Raw genomic sequence first — 26,676 nt, 5'->3', positions numbered from 1 at the left:
CTCATAATAACAACAACAAAAACCACTAATAACTAGCGAACTACATGCAATGTGGGTGACAAGGATTAGGGCAAGGTACAAAGCAGGATGAGAATCCAAACTGTCAAGTTTGAACACCAAAGTTTTAAAAACAAGTCGTGATGTTGGGCGTAAAATCACAGAGTTCCAGGCTTTACACAGTCTTCCTTAAACACAAAAAGCTTAAGGAGTCTCATTTGCATTAAAGTTTACTCTAGTGTCCTTTACCAGAGATCCTCTGTTCCTCTTCCTGCATGGGCAATTCCACTGACAATTAATTTAATGTGTTCATGGATACAAGAATAATAAATTAAAAACTACTCATTTAGAGTGTTTCTTCTACTCTTTAAATATGTATCAGATATAATGAGTATTCACTGAAAATTAACATTGTATGTTAAGGCTGTCCCATGTTTAAACAGTAAAGCGTTTCTTTTAATCCTTATACTAGGATTGAAGCCGACACAGGAATTTCCAGATTTTGTGATCTCAGATACTGGAAGCATCATAAATATCTTAAAAAGTACAATGATCACAAGTACAAAGACAGTGCCAACCGTCCCTCTGTTAGATTTACAGCACGGATCACTTAGGAACAAGCCATTTGATCATAAAACTCTCTCATTGATCTTTCTCTGGGCACCAGCAGCTACAGACTCCTTCTGCTTCACTTTTATATATAAGGAAAAGGAACCAAGAGTTTTATCTGTTCCAGCCCTAACGTTTCAGTGGTCTTTGAGATTACAAGTAGATATTGATGACTGTCACTACCACTAACATCATAGAAACTACTTCTTTCATTTGTTTTGGTAAATTCCATTAAAAACAATGGGATACAGAAGGTGCCATTTGGGTAAATTCAGGCCGGGGTTTGCAACTGTGCAAACAGCTTAGCTGGACTCCATGACAGGTGAGTTTTGTAACACTACCAGTGGTGCTGATGCATTCCTAAAAAGTTATTTTTCAGGGGAGAGCAACAAGTTAAAATTTAGCATACTCTGCAGGTTCCTCCCTCCACAAGACCTCAAATGGCTTTTTCTGTAACTAATGTAACAAGAAAAAACTTCTTTTGTATAGCAGAAAAAGAAGATGATGGCTTCTTAACTCAGCGCTTGCTTTCTTATGGTTGAGATTTCTCTAAAAGACAACAGTCACTGACTTGTCTGATGAATAACGGACATATCCAAAATGAGTCTAAATAAAGTGCTTGTGTATTTTCCTTAAATTAAATATAAGAAATGTGAACTCTCTTCTAGTTCTTTTTATGTAAGCCAAATGGCAGGCTTCAAGAGAGAAGAACTCTGATTTAAGAAGCTGCTTTTATGTTGCAAGTTAAATCATCAGGCAGACTAATTCAATTCCTTTCTGTTTACTGTAAGACTATTTCTCTTACTGGACAAGCCATAAAACTAAAGTGACTGAAATACAAGGAGGCAAGCAGACATTTCCAATTCTTAAGAGTCAGAAACAAGTGCTCTGACTGAAGAGCAGTGCTGCCAGCAAGTAATAAATTTATGGGAGATTCAACTGCTTCTCTGAATTCCCTGCAGTTAAAACTTTTTTTTAGAGTTAAACCTCAAAATCATTCCTATAATTAAACAGCCATAAGATGTCCTCCCCAAAGATTAACATTATTTTTGAATGCAGCGTATATTTGGAGGAAATAATGGTTAGAAGTAGTCATAAATATTTCAAGTATGCATATTAGCATATACAGGTATCATTACGTTGCTTTTCATTCCCCCGTTGGGAGCAGGGGAAAAGAAAAAAAAGACATGACAGTCACGTAAACTCTCTCTGTTTTTACCAAAACTCATGACAGGGCTTTAGTGTTTTTACCGTTTGACCGAACACTTCACATAGCCGTTCCTAGAGAGAATACTTCAGAGGTTTCACTACATTATTTTTATATTTAATGGTATGTTAATTAAAACATGATAGTACCTTAACTGTAATTTCAAATTGGAATTAGATATAAAAAAGGTCTTAAAAATATGATTTAGAAAAGGGGCATTTTAGCACCAGCTGCACTCATCACTTCTACCACCAACTGTCATAGTCCGTCAAGAGAAAACAGGTTGAGCAAGGAGTTCTTCTCGCTATCCCCATAAGTCTTTACTTTTGGCCTTGGGTCAGTTAATAACCATATTAACTTAACACACAACCTTCGAGCAAATCAGAAAGACTGATGGCATTTAAGATCGGAGTAAGTCTGCCCAGACATGCCGAGCACCATCCCCACCGTCTCCTGCAGCTGTGTGGCAATGTTTGCCCAGAGCATCTCAGCAGTTATTGATCTTGCCTGGAATCAGGAATATTATTTGTTCTTCCCTCTAGAATATAAATGCAAATAAAAGCAACCCTGGAGAAAAAAGACTGAGCATAGACTGAAGGATGTTTGTAAGAGGCACCCTACAAGCAGCAAATGCTGATGAGAAGGTTTGAGTTATTCACTGGTTTTGCATGATAAAGAGAAAAAGATGGAAACTGTCTGTACACTATGAATAGTGTTTTTAAGAACAAGTTGGGGAAAATAGCATCTTTTAAGAAACAGCATTGTGAGCTGCTGACTTTGTTCTGCAGCTGTTGGTTTGAAGAAAACAAAAAAGAGTTTTCAAAGAAAAATGGAAGAGAATGAAGTTCACAGCGTATCCTTTTCACATGATGATCCTGAGGATCTACTGGACTGCAAAATTATCTAGTCGAGCTTGCAAAAATTAAGGACAACTTGCCCCTTAAGGGACAACATGACTTTAAAGCACTAACTGGACTGAACCAGCTTCCAAAAACAACTGGTGGTGTTATTTTGCTTAGCCTGCAAAAGCAGATGACTGCCTAAAGGCTGAAAAAAGAAACAAACCAGACACATCTAGTTCTTCAGATTAACTAGTTACAGAGCCTTTTCGGTAGTTCAATGCATCTGAATCACAAGGAACAATGGAACTGGCCCTTGATGCCAGAAGGAAGATTGCTTTCTGTTAACTGAAGGTTGACTCTACTCCGGTGACACTGCTGCTGGAATGATTTTCCTTGTTTGCTTTAGAGTTTTGTCAGTTTACATAAGGTTGGTTTTTTTGGATGTTAAAATAAGCTTTTGAGCCTTCATGTATCTGAATGACGAGAGTCCCCTCATACTATACTGTCTTAACTATCTACTATTTGAAGGAGTTATCAAGGTCAGGTGGGTTAATGTAAGGAATCAAAGGTGTTAAGTGAAAAATATCAGAGCTGAACACATCAAACAGAATCCAAGTTCTTCAGAATATTTTACCACCTCCTGACCTCTCTTATATCTTACACTTTACAGAAAATTAAACAGTAAGATAGCTGACCATCTAACATCTGTGGGAATACAAAAGTATATTACTTGTTGACAAAAGACTTGCAATGTAAGCAGTGAGCTAAGAAACTGGATCCGCTGTTTAAATATATCCTAAACTATTTTTCGTTGAGGAAAGAAAGCAAGATTTGTATGAAACACTGTCACTATATACTACTCCTCTTTTTCACTTTTCAAATATTCATGGAAGTGATTTTGTTCATTCTTAAGCCAGTCCTTGGCTTAAGAAAAGTTTGCAGTTTGCCCATTTCTCTGCACTTAGCCCTATGCAAACTGAACCCTTACATTCACTGGTTTGAGGAAAACAAAGATTTGTCTTTCAAATGCTTCGTGACAGCTCTGATTAGGGGCAAACACCTGCCAAAAACCCAAATTCCCCTTGGCATCCGTTGTGCTGGAAGTGGCACAGGATTTTTCATGTGAACATCTTTTCCAAATTCCTTCTCAATCATTTGCACATAGGGTGCAAATACAGTCTGCATATGGCAGAGGCAAGCGTTTGGCACAGGAGAGACAGGAACTGCACTCATTTATCAACCACAACATTTATCAACATTATTCAACTGTTGCATTTCTACAAATAAACGGCACACAAATTGCATGTGGATTCCTGCAATTTCCAATGGATCTGGTAAAAAGCCCCCTCTTTATCTTTCCTTTCAAATCTTTCAGATTTATGTTGTTTGAAAAGCGCAAGCAATAGATCCTGCCAAAACAAAAATATTCTGGCCAATTAGCACTCTCCATAAATTGATCCCAAGAGTTCATGCAAACTTAAAGCCATTGAACCTTGTTTGTATCTGTTTCAGATTTGATCTGCTGAGCAAGATGTACTGCTAATTCCAAAGGAGACTAAAAGGGTATCTATTTCTTCTGCAGCAAAGATGCCATTATCTGTTCCTATTGCTGAAGTCATGAAGGGCATGCAAGAACAGCAATGATGTCTGCGTCTGATTTTAGGCGTTCAATTTGCTCAATGATTTTCAGTTAGCTTGAAGCAGCAGGACTTGTCCTGAGCACAAAGTGGTGGTTTGTAACAAATCTCTAATCTGATCCTTCAAATGGCAAATTGGATGAGGAAATTTGCCAATTTCATCATAATTTTCTATTCACTTGGTTCGTATTTAAAGTACTTAGAATTAATTAATGCTTACATGTTCTTTAATAGAAGCAATTTAAGTTTTTGCAAAAATATACAAAAGTAGAAGCATTCTTTGCTAAAGTCATATTTGGGAACCTTAGTAGTTGACAACAGAATGAAAAACACAGGAATCTACTGGATGGTTTATCTTCTCTAAGCTAATAAGGAGAGGACATTATCATCTACTTAACTCTCGACTTAATGAAAAATGACCTCTGGATCAGACTGTCTATGGAGACAAAGCACAAAATGGAATCTTACATAAACTAGCTAAATGTTGTGAAAGATTTAGATGAAGAAATGAAGAGTTACTCCATGCCCAGAGTAAAATGCAAGTATACATTATTTTTACCTGTACTTTTTCTGGGAAAAAATTCAGTTTGATGATTCAGTAACATTTACTACTTATCACCTAATTGAATTTTTATAATACATCTACAGAGAGAATATACTTTCTCAAATATTTTACATAGCCTGGAATTAAAGGGGGGCAAATTAATGCTGATCTATTCCTACTGTCAGCACTGACTTGAGATATTTTTAGGTTGCTTTCATTTGCAGAAAAAAGTCAAATTCTGGGCTGTAAAATTATACATAAGGATTATTCTTTAGATATGGATAGTATATTTGCAAGAATCTCACCACTGCTTGCAAATGGCTCCACAGAACCCTATATTTAACCATACGTTGTACATTTTCAATTAAATTTGCAGAACAGAACAATCCCACTAACTCTTCAGGCAATATGTTTTTACTCTCCTTTTATTCTTCCTTATTGTTTCAATTGCATTTAGTGCTGCAAAATGACAGAACTGAACACTGAGATAAACGAAAGAGACAAATGTCTTGGAGACTGAGTTCCTTTGCAGGTGCATGGTGACTCTGGACAGACTGTTAATAGCATAACATTTCTTCTGTATAGCATATTAACCCACATGCAAAGAATCCTTCTTTCGGGTCTATCTAGAGCTGCTGCGCAAAAGGAAAGCCCCCACACTAGTATTTCTGGTAGACATGCCCTCTCCAACTGTTCTGTAGAACCACACTCAAGCGAAACTGCAGGAGCTGGTTGAGAGCCAAATCCTCAGAACAAACAAACCAGCTCCCTCTCAGCTGCTTGAATTCTACTTAATAATATAGTTCACAAGCTCATGTCAAACACACCAGCTGTTACAATCACAATCAGATATTACTTAGCTCTCATTATCATCCATTCTCCTTTCCAAAAGTTTACCAGCTTTAGCCCCAGACTACAGTAGTCTGGAGGCGAGCAGGGATTTCAGTTAAAATTAATGTAATGAGCAATAGAACTTTTTGGTTTAGTTATTTCTAAAGTCAACAGAGGAATGCAAACACATGTCAAATAAGTTTGCCATGGGAGAAGCCAAATTATTTTTTTGTTTTGAAAAAACTCCAGAAAGAAATGCCTTTCAGTTATGTAAAAAGGAAACAAACCACTAAAAGCGAAGAATGTGGTTATGTACAGGTCAGAGTTCTAAACTCATGTTTCTCAGACCAAAATCGGGGCCCTGGCTCCTGGTTTCACACTAGGCTTAGTTGTGGCAGCTGCAGCAGGCTATCACCATAGCTGCTCTGTCCCCCTGCTGCGGATATTCGCGCCAATGACAGACATCTCAAAGAGAAACCTACCCACTGGTGAACTCCGGCAGACAGCAATTCACTGAATCAATGTAAATTGCCACTATTTTCACTTTACGTTAGTAGAGTAGCCCCAGGGTCTTTATTATGAGGCACAAAAATTGCTGGTGATGGCAGCTGACTGCGTGCCTGGTGTACAGATGGCAGAGGCTCCACAAGGCTTCAGGTACTTGAGCTGAGTAAGAGTGCCCAGTCATGGTATCAGCACCTCCAAAGCAGAGAGGGAAGAGAAGGAAAACCAAGAAGCAAAATTTGAATTAAGTGCAAGGCTGAAAAATCAGCATTTCTGTTACCCTTCTTTGATGTTTCCTCAGCATTATGTGTGGGGCCATCTTGAGAGGCAGAGCTGCGCAGAGCATCTCAGCAAGTAGCATTGGGAAAAAGGGGACAGACGTATTAGGAACGAGGAAGCTTCTGGAGTACAGGGAACCTGTTTAACGGAGATGGGTTTCATCAACAGCGACAGTATAATTGCACCGCAGGAACTGAAGAGACAGAAATAGAAGACTGAAGAGCAGTCTGCTTGGAACAGCAGAAGAATAGTCTACATCAAAGAAAATCTTAGGAGTCAAGGTTATCTCCAGAATGTGAATCCACAGGGATGCTGTAGTACATTTTGATGCGACTAGCGCAGAAAGAGAACAGTGTTAGATCTATTAAAGGTGGTGAAGAGACTGAAATACTAATGGGGATTACAGACTGTGGTTGCGGGAAACAGAGGAGATTTTAAATCCTTCTCTGCCCCCGAGTAGGCTGTTAAGTGCTACATCAGAGCAGATATAAACCATGCTTTTATACACTGTAATGACAGCTGCTTGCAGAAACTCAGAGTCTATAAGAGAAAAAGTAGCTCTTGACTTATAGTTTGACATATTACTGTCTAAGAGGGGCCGCATGCTCCAATTCAACATGCTGTTATAAATGAAAGGTTGACCTTGGTAATGTTTAAGTTTGGAAAGAGAATCAAGAAGACCAGCTGAAATGAACTTAGAAAGGAACAGACAAATGGGTAAAATGCCTGGAGATGACCTGGGGAATAACAGATGAGGTTCAGAGTCACGAGATTCTCAAATCAAAAGATTCAGATAACTTCTATCTTCTTTTGATATGACAATAAAGAAGGTAATTAAAAGCAAAAGTACATTAAAGTCCGATTAAGGAATACAGAAACTGATAACGTCTGACAAGTTCAATGAAAAACTATTAAGTCAGGCTAAAAGTAATTTTTGAAGAACAAGTTTTTGAAGTTAAAACGAAAAACAACAAAAAGAGAAACATGAAGCTTGCTAGAGAGCCAGGAGGAACAATTAAGACACGTCTGTGTAAAAGAGCACAGTGCACGAAACAAAGCCATTGCAGAAAACCTAAATTTGCCCCAATGTTCCGTCTTGAAGAGCCCAGACAGGTTCCCATGTAAGGAGATTCTTAAAAGGACAAGCCTAATGCACTGTCCCAATATTGAAGCTGGACTAGATGACCTCTTGAGGTCCCTTCCAAGCTGAATAACTCCAGGATTCTATGAAATATGGAAGGTTAAAAAAATTATAAATTGATAAAAATGAAACAAATCATCAAGATCATTTCAGAGCTCTAAAGGAACTAAAACATGACACCACTGAAGTACTGATGTATCACTTAAAGTGGCAGCAGATGGATGGTAGGTGGCAAACAGGACCCAAATCTGAAAACGGGGCTGCAGAAAACTACAGGCGATTGCAGTCTTCTAGTTTCTACCAAACAGGGAATTCTGCTGCTAGTCTGTGAAGATGCTTAAGGAGGAGTTAAGTGGCATTCACGCAGAAGTGCTCAGGCTGATACAGTATGCCTGGAGTTTCAAACAGCATTAGAAATCAAGCTTCCAAGACATAAAAGGAAAAGTCCTCTTGTTAATTAGTGTCAAGTTAAGTGAAAGGAAGCAGGAGATAAAACATGTAGTCAATTCTCACACTGGAGAGATAAGATCCCTAAGGCATCTATACTGGAACCTAAATTCCTCATTTGCAGAAACAGGCCAGTACCTTTGTATGGGTGACAAACTTCACCCTCCTACTATTGAAGATTTCTAAATGACGAATTATATTTTTTTGTGTTTACAGAATTCAAATATTCTCTATGAAGGGAGACCTCTATAAGAGGGGGAGAGTCAGATGGAAATAGCTACAGCTAAATTCTGGGGAATGTTTTAGTGGTATATGAAGTCAGCAATGTTTTGTGGTCAGCCTGGCAAAGGCAGCTCTAGATCAATAGCATCTGCATCATTATTTCATGTCTGCTCCTCATTAATAAGACAGCGCTGCCATCACTGATGGATGGTTGCTTTAAATGGGCAATGATTAGGTCTGAAGTCAGACAGCAGGCCAAGATCAAGTGAGGTTGAATAGTGGCACTGCAACTCCTATTCTAAATGCAGATATAAACTAATTAGGTGATATGTCATCACTCTTTTTCTCCCTTCTTTTTTTCTTTTTTACTTCTAATTAACAGTTGGTAGAGTAACAGATGAAACTCAGAAAGTCCAACATTTATTATTGTGAAGAAATGTTTCTTGTGGGTTTTTTATTCCTTCATCCTGATCAGGATACATTTGTGTTCCTTCAAACAGAATATACTGCCAGAGTAAAAAAATGGAAAAAAAAAAATATAGAAAGCTCTCCATTTCTGCTTCATGCTGTAGAGAGAAATGGCAGTATGAACACCATTATCAACTTTTTTTGACTTCTTCCAGTGAAGATAACTATCTTTAGTCCTAGAAAAGAGAAGGTTATATTATGCAGAAAGAACAGCTGCTGAATTCAAAATATTTTAACTCTGAGGAAAAAAAAAAATTACTCATCCCATTCAAAAAATGGAAGAGCTTCAAAGGAATCTGGGAACTTACCAGCTGGATCTGAAACTCACATGCTCCTCATTCACTTCAGAGCATTTTGGATTTACTTTTTTGATACTCATACAAACAGCAGTTATTAAAAACTCCTTTTATTTCTGCCTATGCAATGTATTTCCTGACTGCGGAACCAATCTTCAAGTAAAACAGTCCCCTTTTTACACAGCTTTAGTACCTATAGGTACTTTAACAGTACGTATAAGAACCAGCTATCAGTAAACCAGAAGAGCTAGTCAAATCAGTATTTAGGGTTGTATATTCTCTACAAGCAGTGCCATACACTTACTGTGACTTTCAGCACCAGTATCACTGTTATTCCCAACAGTGAAGATTACAGTGCTCAGAAATAATCACAGAATCTTCATGGTTGGAAAGGACCCTTAAGATCATCGAGTCCAACCAAAAAACCTACAATCTCTGCCACTAGAGCATGCCCTGAAGTGCCAAATCTAGACGTTTCTTAAACACCTCTAGGGATGGTGACTCGACCACCTCCCTGGGCAGGCTGTTCCAGTGCCTGACCACTCTTTCAGTAAAGTAATTCTTCCTAATACCTAATCTAAACCTCCCCTGCCGCAACTTCAGACCATTTCCTCTGGTCCTGTCCTTATTCACCCAGGAGAAGAGGCCAACACCCACCTCTCTTATCCTTAACACGGGCCCCAGGGAGGCAACAGACCTCCCTGTGGGAAGGGTCCGGCCTGCATATGGAACCCTCCGTTCCCCTCAGAATGTTTGTCATCCCCACGAATTCCAAGAAAGGTCTTAGCTGCTGTTAGAGGACACAGTGTTGTCCTTCTCCAAAAGTTAACAAATTATCTCCTTATATGACTACATTTGGAAATGTGCTTTAAGCAAGAGGAAAAAAAAATATCTGGGTCTGCAGAACAGGGAATCTTGTTGCATTTAATACTCCTGACCCTTGGTATACTGGAATTTTACATCAGACTAGTAAGTACCACAAAGCACTTGTAAAACAAATCTCTCCCTTACTAGACATCTTATTTTCCAGTACAAAACCAAAAACCATCACATACCACGTTGCTTAGAAGAGGAATCACGTCTACTAATGAATCCAGGTTTAATTTAAACAAAACAATCAGGAAAGTTTGCAAATATATCTGTCCTGTTCCTATGGTTTAAACTTACCATATTACAGGCTCCTCCAGATGCCTTCATACAAACAAACAAAAAAATCAATACTAGCACTGCTTTAAAGGAGCCAGGTTTGTTTTTCGTAATCCCTTATAGCCACTGACTCATGGAAAGAAAACAGGGAAGCACTCATATGAACAAGTGTTCATATATAGTGTTACTATGAGGGACTTAAAGAAAAAAAAAAAGAGCAGTCCTTAAAAAGTTACTTAACTTGAAATCAAATTTTCTGGTGTTTGTAGCTGTTTTACAAATGAAGTTTGATATTTGACTGGAATTCTTTCTAGCTTGGGTTTAAATAGCAATCATAGAATAAATTTTAAAAAGTTACTTAAAGTGTATTACTGTTCTAGCACTTTTAGGCATTTCGTATTAATTCTAGTAAGACAGAAATTCTAGGAAGTTTAATATAATGCATCCCATAGCTCTGTTCACAAGTAAGCAGCACACACTGTTATCAAGAGGCAAAGTATTCAATTTGTTCATTTTTAAAATTATTCACTTTGGTGCCTTTATCTAAATGAACTATTATGTGAGCAGGATGTTTTAGGAACTAGTCCGTGTGATAGGATATTCTTTAATCATGATTAGTTAGACTTACAAATGATTATGGAACATACAATATGTTGCAGCTTTGGATCATTACCCATGGAAATGTAATTCAGAAGTACAAACAATAATTATTTCCATCACTCCTTTTACTGAAACATGGCTTTCTTTAATTAGGACACTGATAAGTGTGTACAGCAAATACAAGATTTTTAAACAGTTAATCTGATAAAGAATAAAATGAGCTTTTAAGTGAGAAAGCTTAATCCTCCAAACAGCCTGCACACAGGTTGTTCCACCTCCTTAGGAACGCCCACTAATATAATGGACTAAAGGCTGATTAAAGATGTTTTTTCTGTGGTGGCAGCCAGCCTGTGGGGCCCTGGGTCCTTTCCACAGCTGTCACAGCACGAGAGAAGGACAGACCCAGGCAGCATGGGCACCCTCACACCGCTGCATGGCTGCTCTGTCCTCTGACCGGCCACATCCCACCCCTACTACAGGCACCAGCCGGCTACTGCTTCAGCGTCCAGTACCTAAAAGGGGGCTTACAGGAAGGATGGAGAAGGACTCTTTACCAGGGAGAGTAATGATAGGACAAGGGGGAGCGGTTTCAAACTGAAAGAGGGGAGATTTAGATTGGATATTAGGAAGAAATTCTTTACTGTGAGGGTGGTGAGGCACTGGAACAGGCTGCCCAGGGAAGTTGTGGATGCCCCATCCCTGGCAGTGTTCAAGGCCAGGCTGGATGGGGCTTTGAGCAACCTGGTCTAGTGGGAGGGGTTGGAACTAGATGATCTTTAAGGTCCCTTCCAACCTAAACCATTCTATGACTTAGGAGACAAATTGGGAAGTTTCCCCAAATCTGATAAAGGCAGAGCACAGGGAGTTGCAGTCTCCAAGCCACTAGGACAACTGTTAGCTTAGGAGCATCATTCTGTCTTGGATAGCAGATGTCTACCACAGAGCACAAAACCCAGTGGCAAGCATGGACAGTGTCTTTCCCAGCCTGCAAGAGCTCAGGACCCTCCTTAATCGTACACGTCATCTTTGTGTTTAGGGGCCCATTTTACTTTCATTAACAATTTTAATTTCATTAACAATAACATTACATTCATTTTTAGAACAGACATTAGCATCCAGTGTCACTAATGCTCCACTGCAAAGAGTTCCACTTAATTATGCATTGAGTCAAATACCTCCTTTTGTTTTAAATATTTCCTCATTTCGTTTGTACAACAGGGTTTTATTGGAACACAAGTATTGCTATCCATCTAGTCCAAGAGGTGGTGGTAAAACTGCCTCTCTAAAGGTGAAGGAATGCCTGAGAAGCAATGGCTAGGTGTTATTTAGGAGAAACTATCTGCACTGATTGAAAATGAGCCTGCACATTAACAGACACAAGATATAAACCATCAACATATACATGAAATCAACAGCACTGATGACAAATGGTTCGGGCATTTCTTGGCAGACAACTGCCACTTGATGTAAAGGCTCACGTGCAGTCCTCTACCAGCTTGTTGTCTGCCAAGAAGCATCCTCTGCTTCCGTCAGAACTGCTTAATTAAAATGTAGCAATAGGTTATACTGGAAAAGTTCATGCCTGTTTGCAAGGAGCAGATATGCAGTGAAAGATAGAACTATTTAATCGCAGAAGTAAGAGCTTTCCATTCTAGACACCTTTAGATATGCTTATTTCTGGTTGCTGAGTTACTGTAGGAGGACAAGTGATTTCCTTCAAGAGTTGAAGATGAAACATTAAGTAAACCAATATTTAGTAGAGATAAAGAAGCCAGCTACCAAGAACCTCTTGATTTTTTTCCTTACTGGTAAGGGCGAATTTTAAATGGGTCTAAGTGTAAAATTTTCTTCCAGAAAAATCTAAGACAGTTAAAACATGAAAAACTGTATATTTTAAAACATTAATGTATTTTCAATACCACCTACACTCACGGTAGGACCATGGGAAATAGATAGGTATGATAAAAATGTCAGAGGAACGTTGCCTCCTTATAACTGCTTTGTCAGGCCCATGACCCAATAGTACCTGCTAAAACAGCTTTAGCATAATGCTAAATTTTAACAAAAACCAACATGCACACCATAGAATTTAAGTTAATTTAAAGTGACAGGTTCAAAACAGGGCTTTACCTACTATTTGGGAAATTTACATATGAAAGAAAATTACACACCTTTAGGGTTTTGTGGAGTTTACACCAGTAATTACTTTGGATTTAAAGAAATTCAATGATAAATTCAACTTATGGATAAAGAGTATTAACTTCTGGTAATCCTATAATAAAATACTGTGATAATCCAGAGATAGGAACAAGAACTTAGACTAGGAAGATTAAAGACTTTTCAAGTGCCAAGCTAAAAATTTAAAATATCACAGTACCACTATAGCCTTCTCCAAATATATTACAGAAATAACTGCATTAGTCAAAGCCCTTAGATGAAATTGCTTCTTCATCCTTTCTAGAAACCATGACAGGCAATAGAGATTAATGGGATACTAACGCTTTAGACATTCACATATATAGGTTTACCAGTTACCTTTTTGGTCTTAACATGTCTTTTCCATGTGAGGCCAACAGAAGTAAAGTTTATAGGAATTAAAGAATATACTGCAAACTAATCAGTGAAGCAGGAACCTGATGCACCAAATCTACCACTACCATGGCATAGGAACTCCATAATTACACACTCTGGCATGAAGCCTGGTAAAAATGCACTGGGTATGGTTTCAACTCAGGGAAAAAAAAATAAAACCATTTAACACTTACATCAAGTAATAACTTCAAGACTTATACAAAGCAACAGTGATAAAAGCAAGAAAACACATTGGACAGGTCTCTGCTGCACAAGCCATTTTTAAAGTTCTAAACAAGTTTAATTTAGATAAATAAGATTATTAAAATAAAGTTACCTACTTATCTAGATGATGATATTTTAGATAAACCATGTGGAAATGTCTTACCTCTTCTCCTGAAAGATAGTAAGCTGAAAGGAGTCCACCGACAAAACGGATGTTCACTTCAAATACTGAAATTTCAGCGTTCTGTTGAAATAAACAAACATAGTTTTATCCCAATATTTTTCTGTACAGTTTTGTTTGTTTATTTTTGTCTTTTTTATATATATACATGCAGGTATTAAGTGACAACAGCTGTAAATGGCAAAACACAGAAGACACAGGGAAAGCCGACATAACTGAACTTAAGAGCATTTTAAAGTATTTCCTTCTCTTCCTCAACTAAGCAAAATATCCTATTATCCTCATCCTTTTTAACTTTTTATCTCTTCCACTTGGACATAAGGCATTCTCTAAATCCACATAACTAAGTACTTCCTTGCAAATGATTCAGTGCTCACACACAAAAAGTGCTCTCGGACCACGTCTCACACTACCTCACCTCACACCATCTCTTCTTAGACACCGTATGACAAGTTCTTGATCAGAATGCCCAAGAGTTTTCCTACTTCAGTCTAAATGGACATTATTGTAAAAGGGGAGGTCAATTATATGTTAATAATAAAAATGTAATCATGACGCGTATTTACTAGGAAGCAGATGATCTTTCACCATCACTGCCAGCCCTTCCCAAGCTGGACTGGCCAAATGATAGAGACTAGGTTTGTTGTACTGAGCAGTACAGATACATCCATTACCTGTTTCAAAATTCAAAGTACATTCTTCTTTGCCTTTTTAAATCCAAACCTAAATGAAGAATCTGAGTCTCATGATCACTACCTTCTCTTGTTCTTTCCCAAGTCAATTCCAATTTTACCCCACTACACAACATCCGATCCACTCAAGAGGCATTCAGTCGAAAAGCTGATCTATTGAAGGTTTTTAATTTTTGCTTTTTTAAATGCAATTTTGATGTAATACTACTTTTTACATTTTTCTATTTCTGTAGAAAAATTGTACCCAGCAGTCAATCTCTTGCTTTTATTGAGTTGTTTTTATCCATCTTGTATTTGTTGACAGATACTATAGCTATATTCAAAATAAATCAATGCATGGTGGAGCTGTGGGATTTTCTTCCAAACGACTTTTCTCACTCAGCTGGTTTTTGTACTTTTCCAGTTTAAATGTTCAGATGTCAGTTTACAGAGGAGGGAAGAAGTTGCTCTCTGTTTTCTATGGATTTTAAATTCTAGTAAACTGCCTTTGTAGAAGAAAACAGCACCAGGTTACTTTTTAGAAATATTACTTCATGCTTTCCAGTTTGCAAGGCACTCTGATTAAGGAAAAGTATTTAGACACATTTCAGAGTTGTTTAATGCTTCATCAGTTGTAAAGGTACAGACTTCAAAAAACCACCGATTTGCTACAATGTTTGTCCACTTACCCTCAGGCACTTAACTTTTCTCCTCTAAAATCTGTTGTGTACTTCCCCCTCTAAAAATGGAGGATATAATTTCATCCACAGAATTGCTCTGATTAATATATAATTGGTATATACTACATGTGTGTGCCTGTGTAGTTTCTTTTATGCACACAAGCACAGTTCAAAGGGTCAAAGCAAAGCCATCACACACATCTGCCTATTGAAAACTCACACCTGGCATCATATGTTAAGACTGCAAACTGAAAAAGTTATCTTCCTGTCTTGCACTGGTCAGAACTTAACATTTTTCAAGTTTATTTTAAGTGTACTAAGACTCAGCAGTTTCTCCTCACTCACTGCTCTCCCAATACTGGTCTACTCGTTCTTTCTGAAAGAAGCTACAAAGAAAAAGAAAAAAAAAAGAAAAAAAAAAGAGGCTTAATTCCTATTTTCAAAATTAATCTGATATTTCTCCTTCCAAGTGTCCAGTCATTGTCTCACTGAATCCAGCAAGAAGGAGAATGAAGTAACTGGAAATAGGTATTCACTTCAACTTTAACTAGTGCGCTTTCTGTGCATTTCTTCTTATTATGTTGTGATATCTGGTAAACCTGGGGAGATGGATATAAAAGCTGAACCAGCTAGACAATACAGCTGTTCACCTGCTCAGCAGGCTACCTATGTAAGAACTCTACGTTAAATAAAGAAGTCTACCTTAACTAAATCCAATGCATAAAACAGCTTGTAGAGAACTGAGGTGACTTAAGAAAGGCTGATCTGATCTGACTGAAGAAAGGATGATTAAAGGAATGATGGGGGCAGCTTCTCTTCCCAGGAACCTGAGCTAGCTGAAACTCCTATAAATAGTATTTTACTTGAGAACCAGCTTCAGAAGTTCAAGGTCTTTCCATTTCAGTCCTGAGCCTCAACACATGTTAAGAATTTTTCTTTGATGCGGGAAAGTTGAAGATGTAAAGAGGTAGGTATTAAACAAGGAAATGAGTTAATCAGACATCCCAGACACTTGTGCTTCCTGTAAGGATGAAATTAAATTACTTTTTTATTCTGAATTGCTCGAAGTAAACTGAGTGATATATGAGCTGAGTATTTTGTCTCCAGAACCTTACATTTTACCTTTCTGGATTTAATATGGCCACTCACAAACCAGTGTTATTTTTCAAGGAATGTGAAGGCCCTTTAAGAAAGGCTCAGTATGTGTGCACTGACATCTGCTTCTGGAATTCAGTTATAGACAAAAAGATGACTCTGAAGTAATGTGAATAAAGATTTTACTGTCGAACCACAAAGATTAATTGCACTGTAATCCTGTTTGCTGAAGTGGCGATCTTTCAGGACATTTCTTGAAGCCAACCATTGTTTTAGCTTTATCAGATTTCCAATACTTCACTTGCACATGTCTCTGAACCTTTGTTTGAAATCCTCATCTCTTACTACAATCTTTATACAAACCACTGAAGCAGACGCAATTAATGAAATGGACAGACATTTCATTAATGGTAGATTTGAAAGCTGTATGCTTAATACATAGTTATTCAAAACTCATTATACCAGGCCAGTAGTATTCTCAGAAAACACAGGAATTATCGCATTTTCCAGAACAGTTAGTTTTACAATTTCATGTCAAAGAAGCATTCATCTCTACATGGAAAATTTGTGTGAAGAAGTAGTCTGTTAAAACAAGTGAACTTTTTCTAGAAGTAGCAGATGTCGGCTACACCAACTTTACCTTTCTTTTTGGTTTGATTTTTTAAGATTTTTGCATTATGCATTTAAGATGCCACACCCTGATCATTACCCTCTCTTCATATTTTTAATCACCATCCACATACAGTTTGCACAAATAAGTCTGTATATTTCTACTCAGCAGTCAAATCCCAAGTAAGCAATGTTATTCTTTTATTTAGGTCTCAGATCTGGCTGTACACAAATACCTCATGATGCACATAACAGTGACAAAATATATGGGAAAAATCTTTATCTGCACTTCCCAAAGCTTCTACTTCACCAGCTGAAGAGGCCAGAATTATTTTACTTTATTTTTTATTTCAAGTTTAACCTTCTCTTTCAAACAATCATTGTATATGATGGTTTGAATATATATGTCTCAGACATAGCAGGTCTGAGAAGTGACTGAATTAATTCTATTATATCTAATGGAACTTCTGTAAGGAGAAGTGACTCAACATACTTGTTTTAAAATGACTACAATTTTCCTTTTGCAAGATCACAAGTATATAAGATGATTCTGACCAACTGGATAGATAATATCTCTAATTTTACAGTCTTTTCATTAGTACTCCAATTAGCCTGCACGGCCATGTGCTGTGTACGATGATACCTGAAACACCTGTGTTAGTACATGTCTCTGCTAAGCTTTTATTGTTCCTATGCAATATCATCTTGCCCTGGCTGCTAGTTTTGGAGGTGTCCCTTTTATAAAGGATTCTGAAAGTATGTAGATGGCTTGGGAAAGTGATATGCATATTGGGAACAACGTGTTTTTTGTTTTACTTCCAGGGCTTTTATGTTAATTGAAGGACACGAGTAATTAAGTCTTTCATCTTACACATGATCAATAATTTATCATTCACTATTTGATCTTCTGATAAGTGAATCATAAATGGGACAGTCCAAGTATTATACAAAATCTGGAGAAAATGTGACTGCTGCTCACTCTGCTTAGAGAAACAGAAAACCAAAGGCAATATATGTATACATTATGTGGTTAGTGCAAGAGCAAAACTGTGATGACCTTGTGGAATTTCATCTGGTTTCCTTGATTAGCTTCTAAAGACAAAATTATTTTGACAAAAAGATGTAACATCCTTTACATTGCTGGCTAGACACATAACACCAAAGTGAACCTATTCACATATGGTAGAGACTGCTCTTTCTCAAACTCAGGCTCTGCAAATAACCAAGTCTCTACAATCAAAGGATGAAACAGCCGAGTGTTACCACATTTTGTCTTGACAAGGAGAAATGCTAAAATAAGGGGTTTTTTTTAAAGCAAGAGAACAACCATAGATCAGAAACACTCAAGAAGCTGCAGAATGTGACAGATTTAACTAGTAAACTTATTTAAGTAACTTTTTTTAAAAAAAGGGAGGCTGACTATACCTTAGAAAGCCCCGTCTTCAAAAAGCAACAAATATTACCAAACAGGGGAAAAAATACGAAGTGCCAAGAGTTACATTAGCTAGTTTGTGTTACTCTGCATTTGTGTTTTATTTGCAAACCTATGACTGGGTCAATCTGATCTCAGCTGCACCTCACCACTTCCTTCACCCTTCCATAAACCGGAGGATTAAGTCTATAACCATTAAACTGCTGAAGCTTCAACCAGCTGTCATTGAATTTAATATTGAAAGCACTGTTCAGTCAACAAAACTACTGTCAGCTGGGCTCTCCTGAAGCCCTTCTTCTATTGGACTCCTCCAGCTTTTAAAAAAATCAGTATTCACATCCTTCTGGATCATTTCCTTAATGCATCTCTTTCCTGCAAGTCTTCCTCTCCACAAATTCATAAACCAAGGCCAAAACAATTTCCATCTATATTTTCCCATGGGAAGTCGCTTTCACTTATAAACACAACATTTGAAATGCAACCCAATTTTATTTATCTACTATCAGCTTCCACCTGGCACTCATCAATGCTGGTACTTGCTCTGCCATTCATAATTCAATTGGAGAAAATACTGTGTGTTCTTTATGTGGATGAAGGTATTCACAATAACCAAGTCACCTAAATTTACATTTGATAAAGAGCTTACTGTCTTAGTTTTTATAAAGATACAAATAAGGCCACAAATCCTACCAAATAATTTGTTTCAGTCATCTTTGTTGCACAGATTCTTTCCAAAACTTACTTTCTTTCTCCTGTTCTCATGAAGAGTGCAATACAAGTTCAGTCACCTCGTCTGCGTTTCCATCTATTGCTCCTGTGTACAAGGAATAAAGTGACACCCCCACGCCATACTGTACCATTGCAAACAGCCCCTACCCTGCAGGTTAAGAAGCTGTGCAACAGAACGCCAGGGACCCTACACTGAACAATGCTGAATGATGTACATAATTCTAGACTAAACAATGGACACAAAGGGCCCACATTTCAAGTGAAATGAGGGGGATTTGTAATTATTATTGCTATTAAGTAATAATGTTCCCCTGTTGAAGCACAAAGGTTGGGAACAAAACCAAATCTTAGCATTTTTCAAGCAGTCCAGGGAGTATGATAGAGGCACAAAAAGTACTACAATAGCTCACTTTAAACTACTGTACTAAACAACCTTTTAATTACTTGCAGTTATGGGGGAAAAAAAAAAGTTTCATTCATATTCACAAATGAAATTTAGTGGCAGCCTGCTAAAACACTCAGTTCTCATAGACAAGGGAAACAATTTTAGCAACCTTTTTATTGCAAGTATCAAAGCCTGTTTATTGCGTAACATGCTATTTAATCTTGCTGAAGTCCCCCCATGGCAAACTGTAACATCTTAAACAGGCACAAAAATAAAGTGTTACTGAAGGCATCAACCAACGCTAGCAGCAAAAGAACTGCATTTAATAATGAATTTGCAAGATCTTCTTTTAGTCCATCAAAATAATTTCTTATTCATAATCAAAACAAAATCAAGTCATTTTGAAGTCTGGCATTTAAAGTGTACTAACAAGTTATATGGCAAACTAGTAAACAAATAGTCCCACAAATTAAAGAACCATTTTCAACTGCTGGCTTTCTTAAGCTTCCTCACAGACCCATTATAAATTTACTTGAAGTCCATTTACTCTCACTTCCCACACACCCTTTTTTTTTTTTTTCTTTTTTTTTAAATAGGAAAGCTACCCTATTGCAAATTGTTATATTAGGAAACTTTCTGATTTTCTCACTTAAAGAGAAAAAAACCACCAAGAATAAAGCGCCAAAAACCATCTGCCTCCAAGCCAGAACATTAGGTTATGGACTGTTAAATATAATTACAAGTCAATCATAATACCTACGGTTTGAGAGTAATAGCATTTAAACTTGTAAATGTTGAAGTCTGAAGTAAACAATATGGATTCTAAAAGTTTGTCCTGTTACTGACTGCGACACCATTGATAGATTTGAGCTAAAGATAAATGCTGGAAGCATTAATACTTAGATCCAAATAATATTTGCTATTCTGGGATGTTGGAAAAGGGGCACGTTAATCTACACATGGCAGTAGAGATAAACATATTTTCAAGAGTCTGTACTTTTTCCACTCTCTTCTAGTTTCAAAATAGACATATTACATGCAAAACTTCTACATTGCATGAAGCTGCACACAAAGCTACTTTAAAAAGACACTCAAATCTGCAAAGCTAAGTACAAAGACAAAAATCAGAACCAGTAAGTAAACCTTCAGGCTGGCTTATTAAATCAGATACAGTGACTGACTGACCTCTGGTAAACAGCTTTGCTTAAGAGTGCTGGCAGGATACAATCCTCAACTTACCCTTGCCATCTTACTCATTCCCTTCTCTTTAGGCAGTTCCTCAACTCATTTAGTACCTATCTTCAAGAACAAATAACGAAACACTCTTCATACTTTCCCCACAGCACAACATCCACTCTTTCCTAGGTTGATCCATCCCGTGCAGTTAACAAGGGAAGGTATCTGTGATGAGACGGATTATGCACGATGAGTCAGTGCCTGCACAAAATGTCAGCGGAAGTCAACTAAATTATATCCACACAAAGCTCTTGCACAGACTGGTGCCACTGGAGCAAACATAACTTCCCACCATCCTTCATTTTGACCAAAACCAGAAAGGGATGAGGCAAAGAAAGCAAAATTCCCTAATAACCAAAAGGAAGGTGATTTTAAGTTTGAATCCAAATTCACCTTTGAGATATCTTCTGGTGGAAGAAACCATTTTCCTCTTCTCCCAACAAGCATATGGCTTCCTGCTCCATATCCTGTTCCCATCCTGGTCTTGCCTGCTAACACCCACATCAGATGGCTGATCAGTGGGTCGAGGTGTGAAATTCAAGCACTGTCCCACATACCATTTGTGAGCACCTTCTGGTCTGGTTTGGGTCCCTGTTGTTCCACCCAGTGCCCAGGCAAGCTTTGGGACACCATGTAGGCCAAGAACTGTTCTCAGTATGCAGTACGGGCAAGACTGTCCTTTTGTGTGCAAGGAGTTTAGCAGGGATGAAGAGGGGGATGGATCAGTTAGTGTCGCATCCTAAAGAGGCTGGGGGGCATCTGGGCATAGAAGTGAAGCACCATCGGTTCCAGTACTTAACAACTCCCAACCCTTCACTGCTGTGGCCAAGTGGCTCAGCTCCTCCATTGCTACTCACTGAACCCTGACCTCTTCATCCATCTCATTAAGATCCCTCTTCCAGTATCTCTTCCCAAGTATGGATTCATTGTGGTTTTACCCCCCTGCGCTGCAGAGGCCGATAGCTTTTTCCTCCCCAACGTGAAGCAGGGGTTGGGGTGGTGGTACAGAAACTCTTTCAGAAAGCTACAAACGCTCTGTGTGTGTGCAGGTCCTAAAGCAAATAATGAAAAAAATAAAAACAGAGCAGCACACAGCAACGCATAGTTGTAGCTAGGAAACAACCAAGCTCCCCAGTGATCCCCTGAAAGACTGGCTCCTTTTTCCTCCCTTGCAACGTGTTGATATAGAAGGCGGCGCAGGGCAGCCCTGCGCAGGGTCATGCACGAGCACGGCCAAAAAGGTGTGCGGGCAGCAGCAGACGTGGGGAGGTCAGACCACGCCCTCAGCTATATTAACTGAAGAGCAAAAATACAGCTCTTCAGAGGTGAAGTGATTTAACGGAAAACAGAGCACACATTCATGGTGCAAAGACCACGGATGTACCCACTGCTAAGTGTCAGCTCTTTCCAAAGGTGCATGTATGTCTAAATCTCTTAAAATATTGACAGAATCAGAAAATGCAACTTAATTCCTGAAGGACTACTCAGTTTGGCTGAAACTTCAGCAAGGTATCAAATATGAGGAATTTCAGCAGTTATGAGAGAAAAAAACTCCGAGCATTGCAATGTGGATATCCCAGTTATAAAACCACAGGGCTACCAGCTCCAGCTATAACAAGAATAGTCTAAGAGTGTTATACTCCAAAAGGGGAAGCTTCCAAACACATCCACTCACAAGTTTACCAAAACTCACAAGTTTGCCAAGAAAGGTGGCTTTTACTTATCTTGAATTTTCCTTCAAAATCAAAACATTGCTTTCTTCAGCAAGGTAAACAAGAGTAACCCTGACAACTAATTCATTGACTTGAGGGACTGAAATCTAACAGGGGAAGAGATGATGCCATTTCCCATTAAGTCATCTTTAGTCCATAAATCCTTCTATGTGGATAAACTAGTGCCTACTTTACAAAGTGACATTTGGAAACTTTTACAATTAGGTGATGAAAATGATCAAGTGCTGGCCAAATGCCAGATGTACAATGAGTATCTGACATATTAGAAACTCCTGGAGAGGAAAACTTGCTTTATCCAGCTGCATTGACATAGAATATAAAGAGAAAAGATTCTGCCACAGAATACAGTCACAGCTATTTTTGTAAAGAACATCTTAAAGAAAATTTAAGATTGAAAAAGCACAGTTCTAAGATTAAATGGAAAGACAAACTAATCCTATTTATTACACAAATAAAGACCAAACATGCTTCCCCAAAAGCTGATTAAGCAGTCACTGCCCAGGAAATGACCAGAAACATCAAACAGAAACACATTTTATACCACTCACAAGAAATAACACTTAAGGATATGTCAGTGTGTCAGTTGTTAAAAACTAAATCACTTTTATGGGAGAAAGGTTGCAAAAACAGCAGCAAGCATGAGTGTACAAAACATTAATGCCGAAAATGTCAAGTAATGCCCGATACATAATAAATGCTTAAACACAAAAGAGAGGGCCCTTTGTGTTAAGTAATTTCCAACTTCAAACTGTAAGATACAAACGCAAAGCAGAATTTGAAACTAGAACTTATATTTAAAGTGGAAAACTAAACAAGAGTACAAGTTTACTAGCTTCAAACAATTCAGCCATTAAACAAACTGACATCAATTATTAAAGTTGGTGTTGCAGTTACTTATTCTCATTTCCTCCTTCCACTTTCATCCACTCATCACTGATGCCAATGTAAAATTCAATTCTGTATGACTACGAAGTATTACGAAAATAATTTTGTGAGGTGTTGAAGCCAAGGCAGCTACTTACAGGAATATCAGGAATAAGATACTGTTCCTGATGCACATCAGTATTATCTGTAAAGTAGTTTCGGTAAATCTGCTAAATTGGATTGCTGCATTGATTGACTAACAGAATACAAAATTGCAGACATTTTGAAAGAATTCATAGGCTTTTAAGCATTACTGAGGAAAAAATACGGGCTACATAATTTTTAAAAGTACGTGAACAACAGGACCTGAAATTGTAGGCAACACCATCTAGAAGTAGAAGTTTCCAGCACAAGGTATATCATCAGACATCTGACACTACTCAGAAGCACAGTTTAATATCCTGTATTTACATTATTAATGTAAACATAAATGCACACTAAATTGCTGCTTATATAAACTATATATTATCCACTCTTATTAACTCCTCCTTCTTAAAATGATAATTAATTCTCAAGCATTTTAGAGAAGCTAATTAATCCTGACTTTTGCATAACATATTAGAAAGAGTACTTTGTTTTCAGAAAGTGTTTCTACCATTAAGCACGTCAACTACAAGAGCTTTTAAGTGCTCAGTGTACCGTGCCTACAATGCTTTCCTACTTTACTACACTGATTAGCAGAGGTACTCCATTAGCTCTCTGTACCAAGCAGTTACAATAAACACCCCGGCCCACAAAAGAAAAAAAAAAAAAAAGAAAAAGAAAAACCAAAAAAAGAGACCAAAACCAGGACTTCCCAATTGAATTGAAGTTTTACAGAGGTTCTTGCATGTTCAGAACCTTCCTAGAATAAAAACTTTAATAACGAACTTTGCTCTCAGCTGCATAGTTACCAGTTAATAGGATGATTTCAACGTGCACTTGTGATGACCTGGTGCCTCGTAAGACTAAAGCAGATCAGTTTGTGCCAACAGTTCAGCCTAACTCATGGGATTCAACTCTTCTAGAATACACAAAGGAACTTAAATGGCAAGCATGGCACGGAGCTTTCTCTAAACGCAAGTCTAATTTGTGGAAGATTTCACAAAGCAAAAGTGTAAAGTGTTTGCGTAACTAAAAAATTAATGCTTGAAGTGTCCCGATTCTTCTATCCTAGAGGACTGAAAAGTTTGTTGTTTATTTTGCGATGGTAAATACTCTATTCTTTTTTCCTTCCTTCAGTCCAGCTCGTTGCCTCCTACCTATCTAAATCTCTCCGATGGAAAAACTGTATAAGTGGAGCAGTAAGTTTATTATGTTTCTGCCTCCTGCCTTGTTTTATCTACCAATGAGCTAAATACTGTAGCCCTGCATCGCGCTTTCAATCTTAGAACCCAGTCGTCAATTGGCCCCCAAAGACTAAACAGAGCATTAAATGTTAATCAGCAACACTACTTACCACATTGAAATCTAAGTTTTTTTCAACCCACTCCTTGGCTTCCTTGAATTCCTCTTTCATTTCCATGATGTATAGTGTATCAAGGGCATCCACTATTGTTGCTCCTTGAATGTTACCTGAAATACATGAAGAGCCGGTGATTTAATTTCCAACAGAAGGCTTTTCAGTTAGATCTAATTAATTTAAATTAATTCTAATTTCAAATTCAATTTCAATTAATCCAATTAAAAGTTGGGCATATAAGCATTCAAGTGGGCAACTAGTAATTCACAGCCTTAACTTTGATTCTCATGCCACAACACAGCATCATAATATTTAAGTATTTCTTCCACTAATGAAGTTTTGAAGAACAGTTCTGATGCACTGCATTTTCAGCCATGAGTTTTCATTTTTAAACACTGATGGAACAGTTCACTGTAAAATGTAATTCACAGAAGACAACGAATCTCCATAAATGGGGAAATGACTGTTTCTTCCAGTTTGGAGTAAAAAAATCAGTTGCTTTTTTTGCTTTTATACTCAATAATATACATAAGGCTTTAAGAAGCTGATAAGCAGTGATCACACTTCAGTTAAGCAAGCCCTTTAAGAAGTTCCCTCTCTAAAAAACAATTTTTCTGATACTGTGCATCAGCATGTAACCGGCACAAGACAGCACTAGGGGAGGAAAGGCAAACTTGCCACATCTGAATTTGTCGGCTCAGGACAGACAGTCAGACATCGGTTTTCAGAGCAAGTTATGGATGTTTGCAAAAGTGGCATCCTTCTGCCTCTGTTATGAAGATGGATAAGAGTCAGTTTATCAGCTTTCACCTAACGTTGCAAGACGAAATATCATCAGTATGTTCACCTTGGCATGGATTAAACGTTCATGAAACATACCAAAAGGGTAGTGTGGAGAGCTGGGGAGAAAATAAAGCCGCTCAGATGACTTTCCTGTGCTTTCTTCAAATTTACAATGACCTTTTCAAAACATCTTTTTCATCTAAGAAGAGTTTGATTTCCTATTTACTGAATAGTGTCAAAAATTCAATTTTGGCCACTTTATTTTGTGTTTATGAATTTAGCTACAGCAATGTTCATTAGGAATGCAAACTACTGTTAAGGTATTCTTTAAAGACAACCCTAGATACAGAAGTAAACATTTAGAATTACAGAATAATTTAAGTTGCAAGGAACAGAGAAAGTCATTAGGTCCAATCTCTCTCCCCCAGCAGGGCTAATGACCAGAGTGGATGGTTGACTACTCATTCAGGAATTCATTGCGCTCTGTGACTAACAAGACGGTAGCCGCAACTAAGTTTACAGAACTTGATTAGCATCTTGCCTCTGAAATACCTGATGAAAAAATAAACTTAGTTTGTAGAGTTATCAAGTATCACAACTGACTAATTCATATTTAAGTAGGAAATCCACTATTTCAGTAAACTCTGTGTTTACTGCCATCAAGGTAGTAATTTGCTTCCTGACGAAATGGAGGAGGCCTCCCTATAGCAGGATTGACATCATTTTCTTAACTTAAGCGTCCTGTTAGAAAGTAGCTTTCCATTTGTATCATCTTAAACAAATTAATACTTGAGATCATCATAATAGTTACTTGGTAAATTTAACAGAACCAGATGCTCTGTTTTAGCAACTGCTAATTGCTTATGCCATCCCTTTTTGGAATGTCCCTTTTCTACTCTGAAGGAAGGAATCTATAAGTTTTCCCCTAGATATTCCACTAGTAAAACTGTAGCATACTTTGGGAAGGAGGACATCGTATCTTCCCAGAGCTTAGTTGGAGCTTGGCTCCCCTTCTCTCATATTAAAGGAAGGGCATCCCTTTAAACTTAGTTAAGTAACTTCTATTTTTCCGAAGCTCATGAGAAACTGAGAGAGACTGTGGAAAACTGCTGGAGGACACATGCTCAAGAACGCTACTGCAAAGGCTCTAGAGATGTTTAGTAACTCTGTACAACAAAAGCAGCTCCTGGTGAACTTTTACAACTGAGCTC

General features: G+C 37.8%; 1 protein-coding gene across 1 annotated transcript in view; it reads right to left on the bottom strand.

The window, feature by feature from the left end:
• The window catches only part of MAN1A1 (mannosidase alpha class 1A member 1), a 153,862-nt gene that overhangs the window by 77,578 nt on the left and 49,608 nt on the right, over positions 1–26,676 (bottom strand). Inside the window, exons 3-4 of the mRNA XM_063329703.1 lie at positions 24,680–24,795; positions 13,730–13,810 (exon numbers count right to left, since the gene is read on the bottom strand). Of these exons, the coding sequence (XP_063185773.1) occupies positions 13,730–13,810; positions 24,680–24,795 (197 nt within the window). The remainder of the gene's footprint in view (positions 1–13,729; positions 13,811–24,679; positions 24,796–26,676) is intronic.

This window comes from Chroicocephalus ridibundus, chromosome 3 (genome assembly GCF_963924245.1).
Source record: "Chroicocephalus ridibundus chromosome 3, bChrRid1.1, whole genome shotgun sequence".
Classification (NCBI taxonomy): domain Eukaryota; kingdom Metazoa; phylum Chordata; class Aves; order Charadriiformes; family Laridae; genus Chroicocephalus; species Chroicocephalus ridibundus.
Note: the sequence above shows the minus strand (reverse complement) of the source record. Positions and strands in the feature narration are given on the sequence as shown.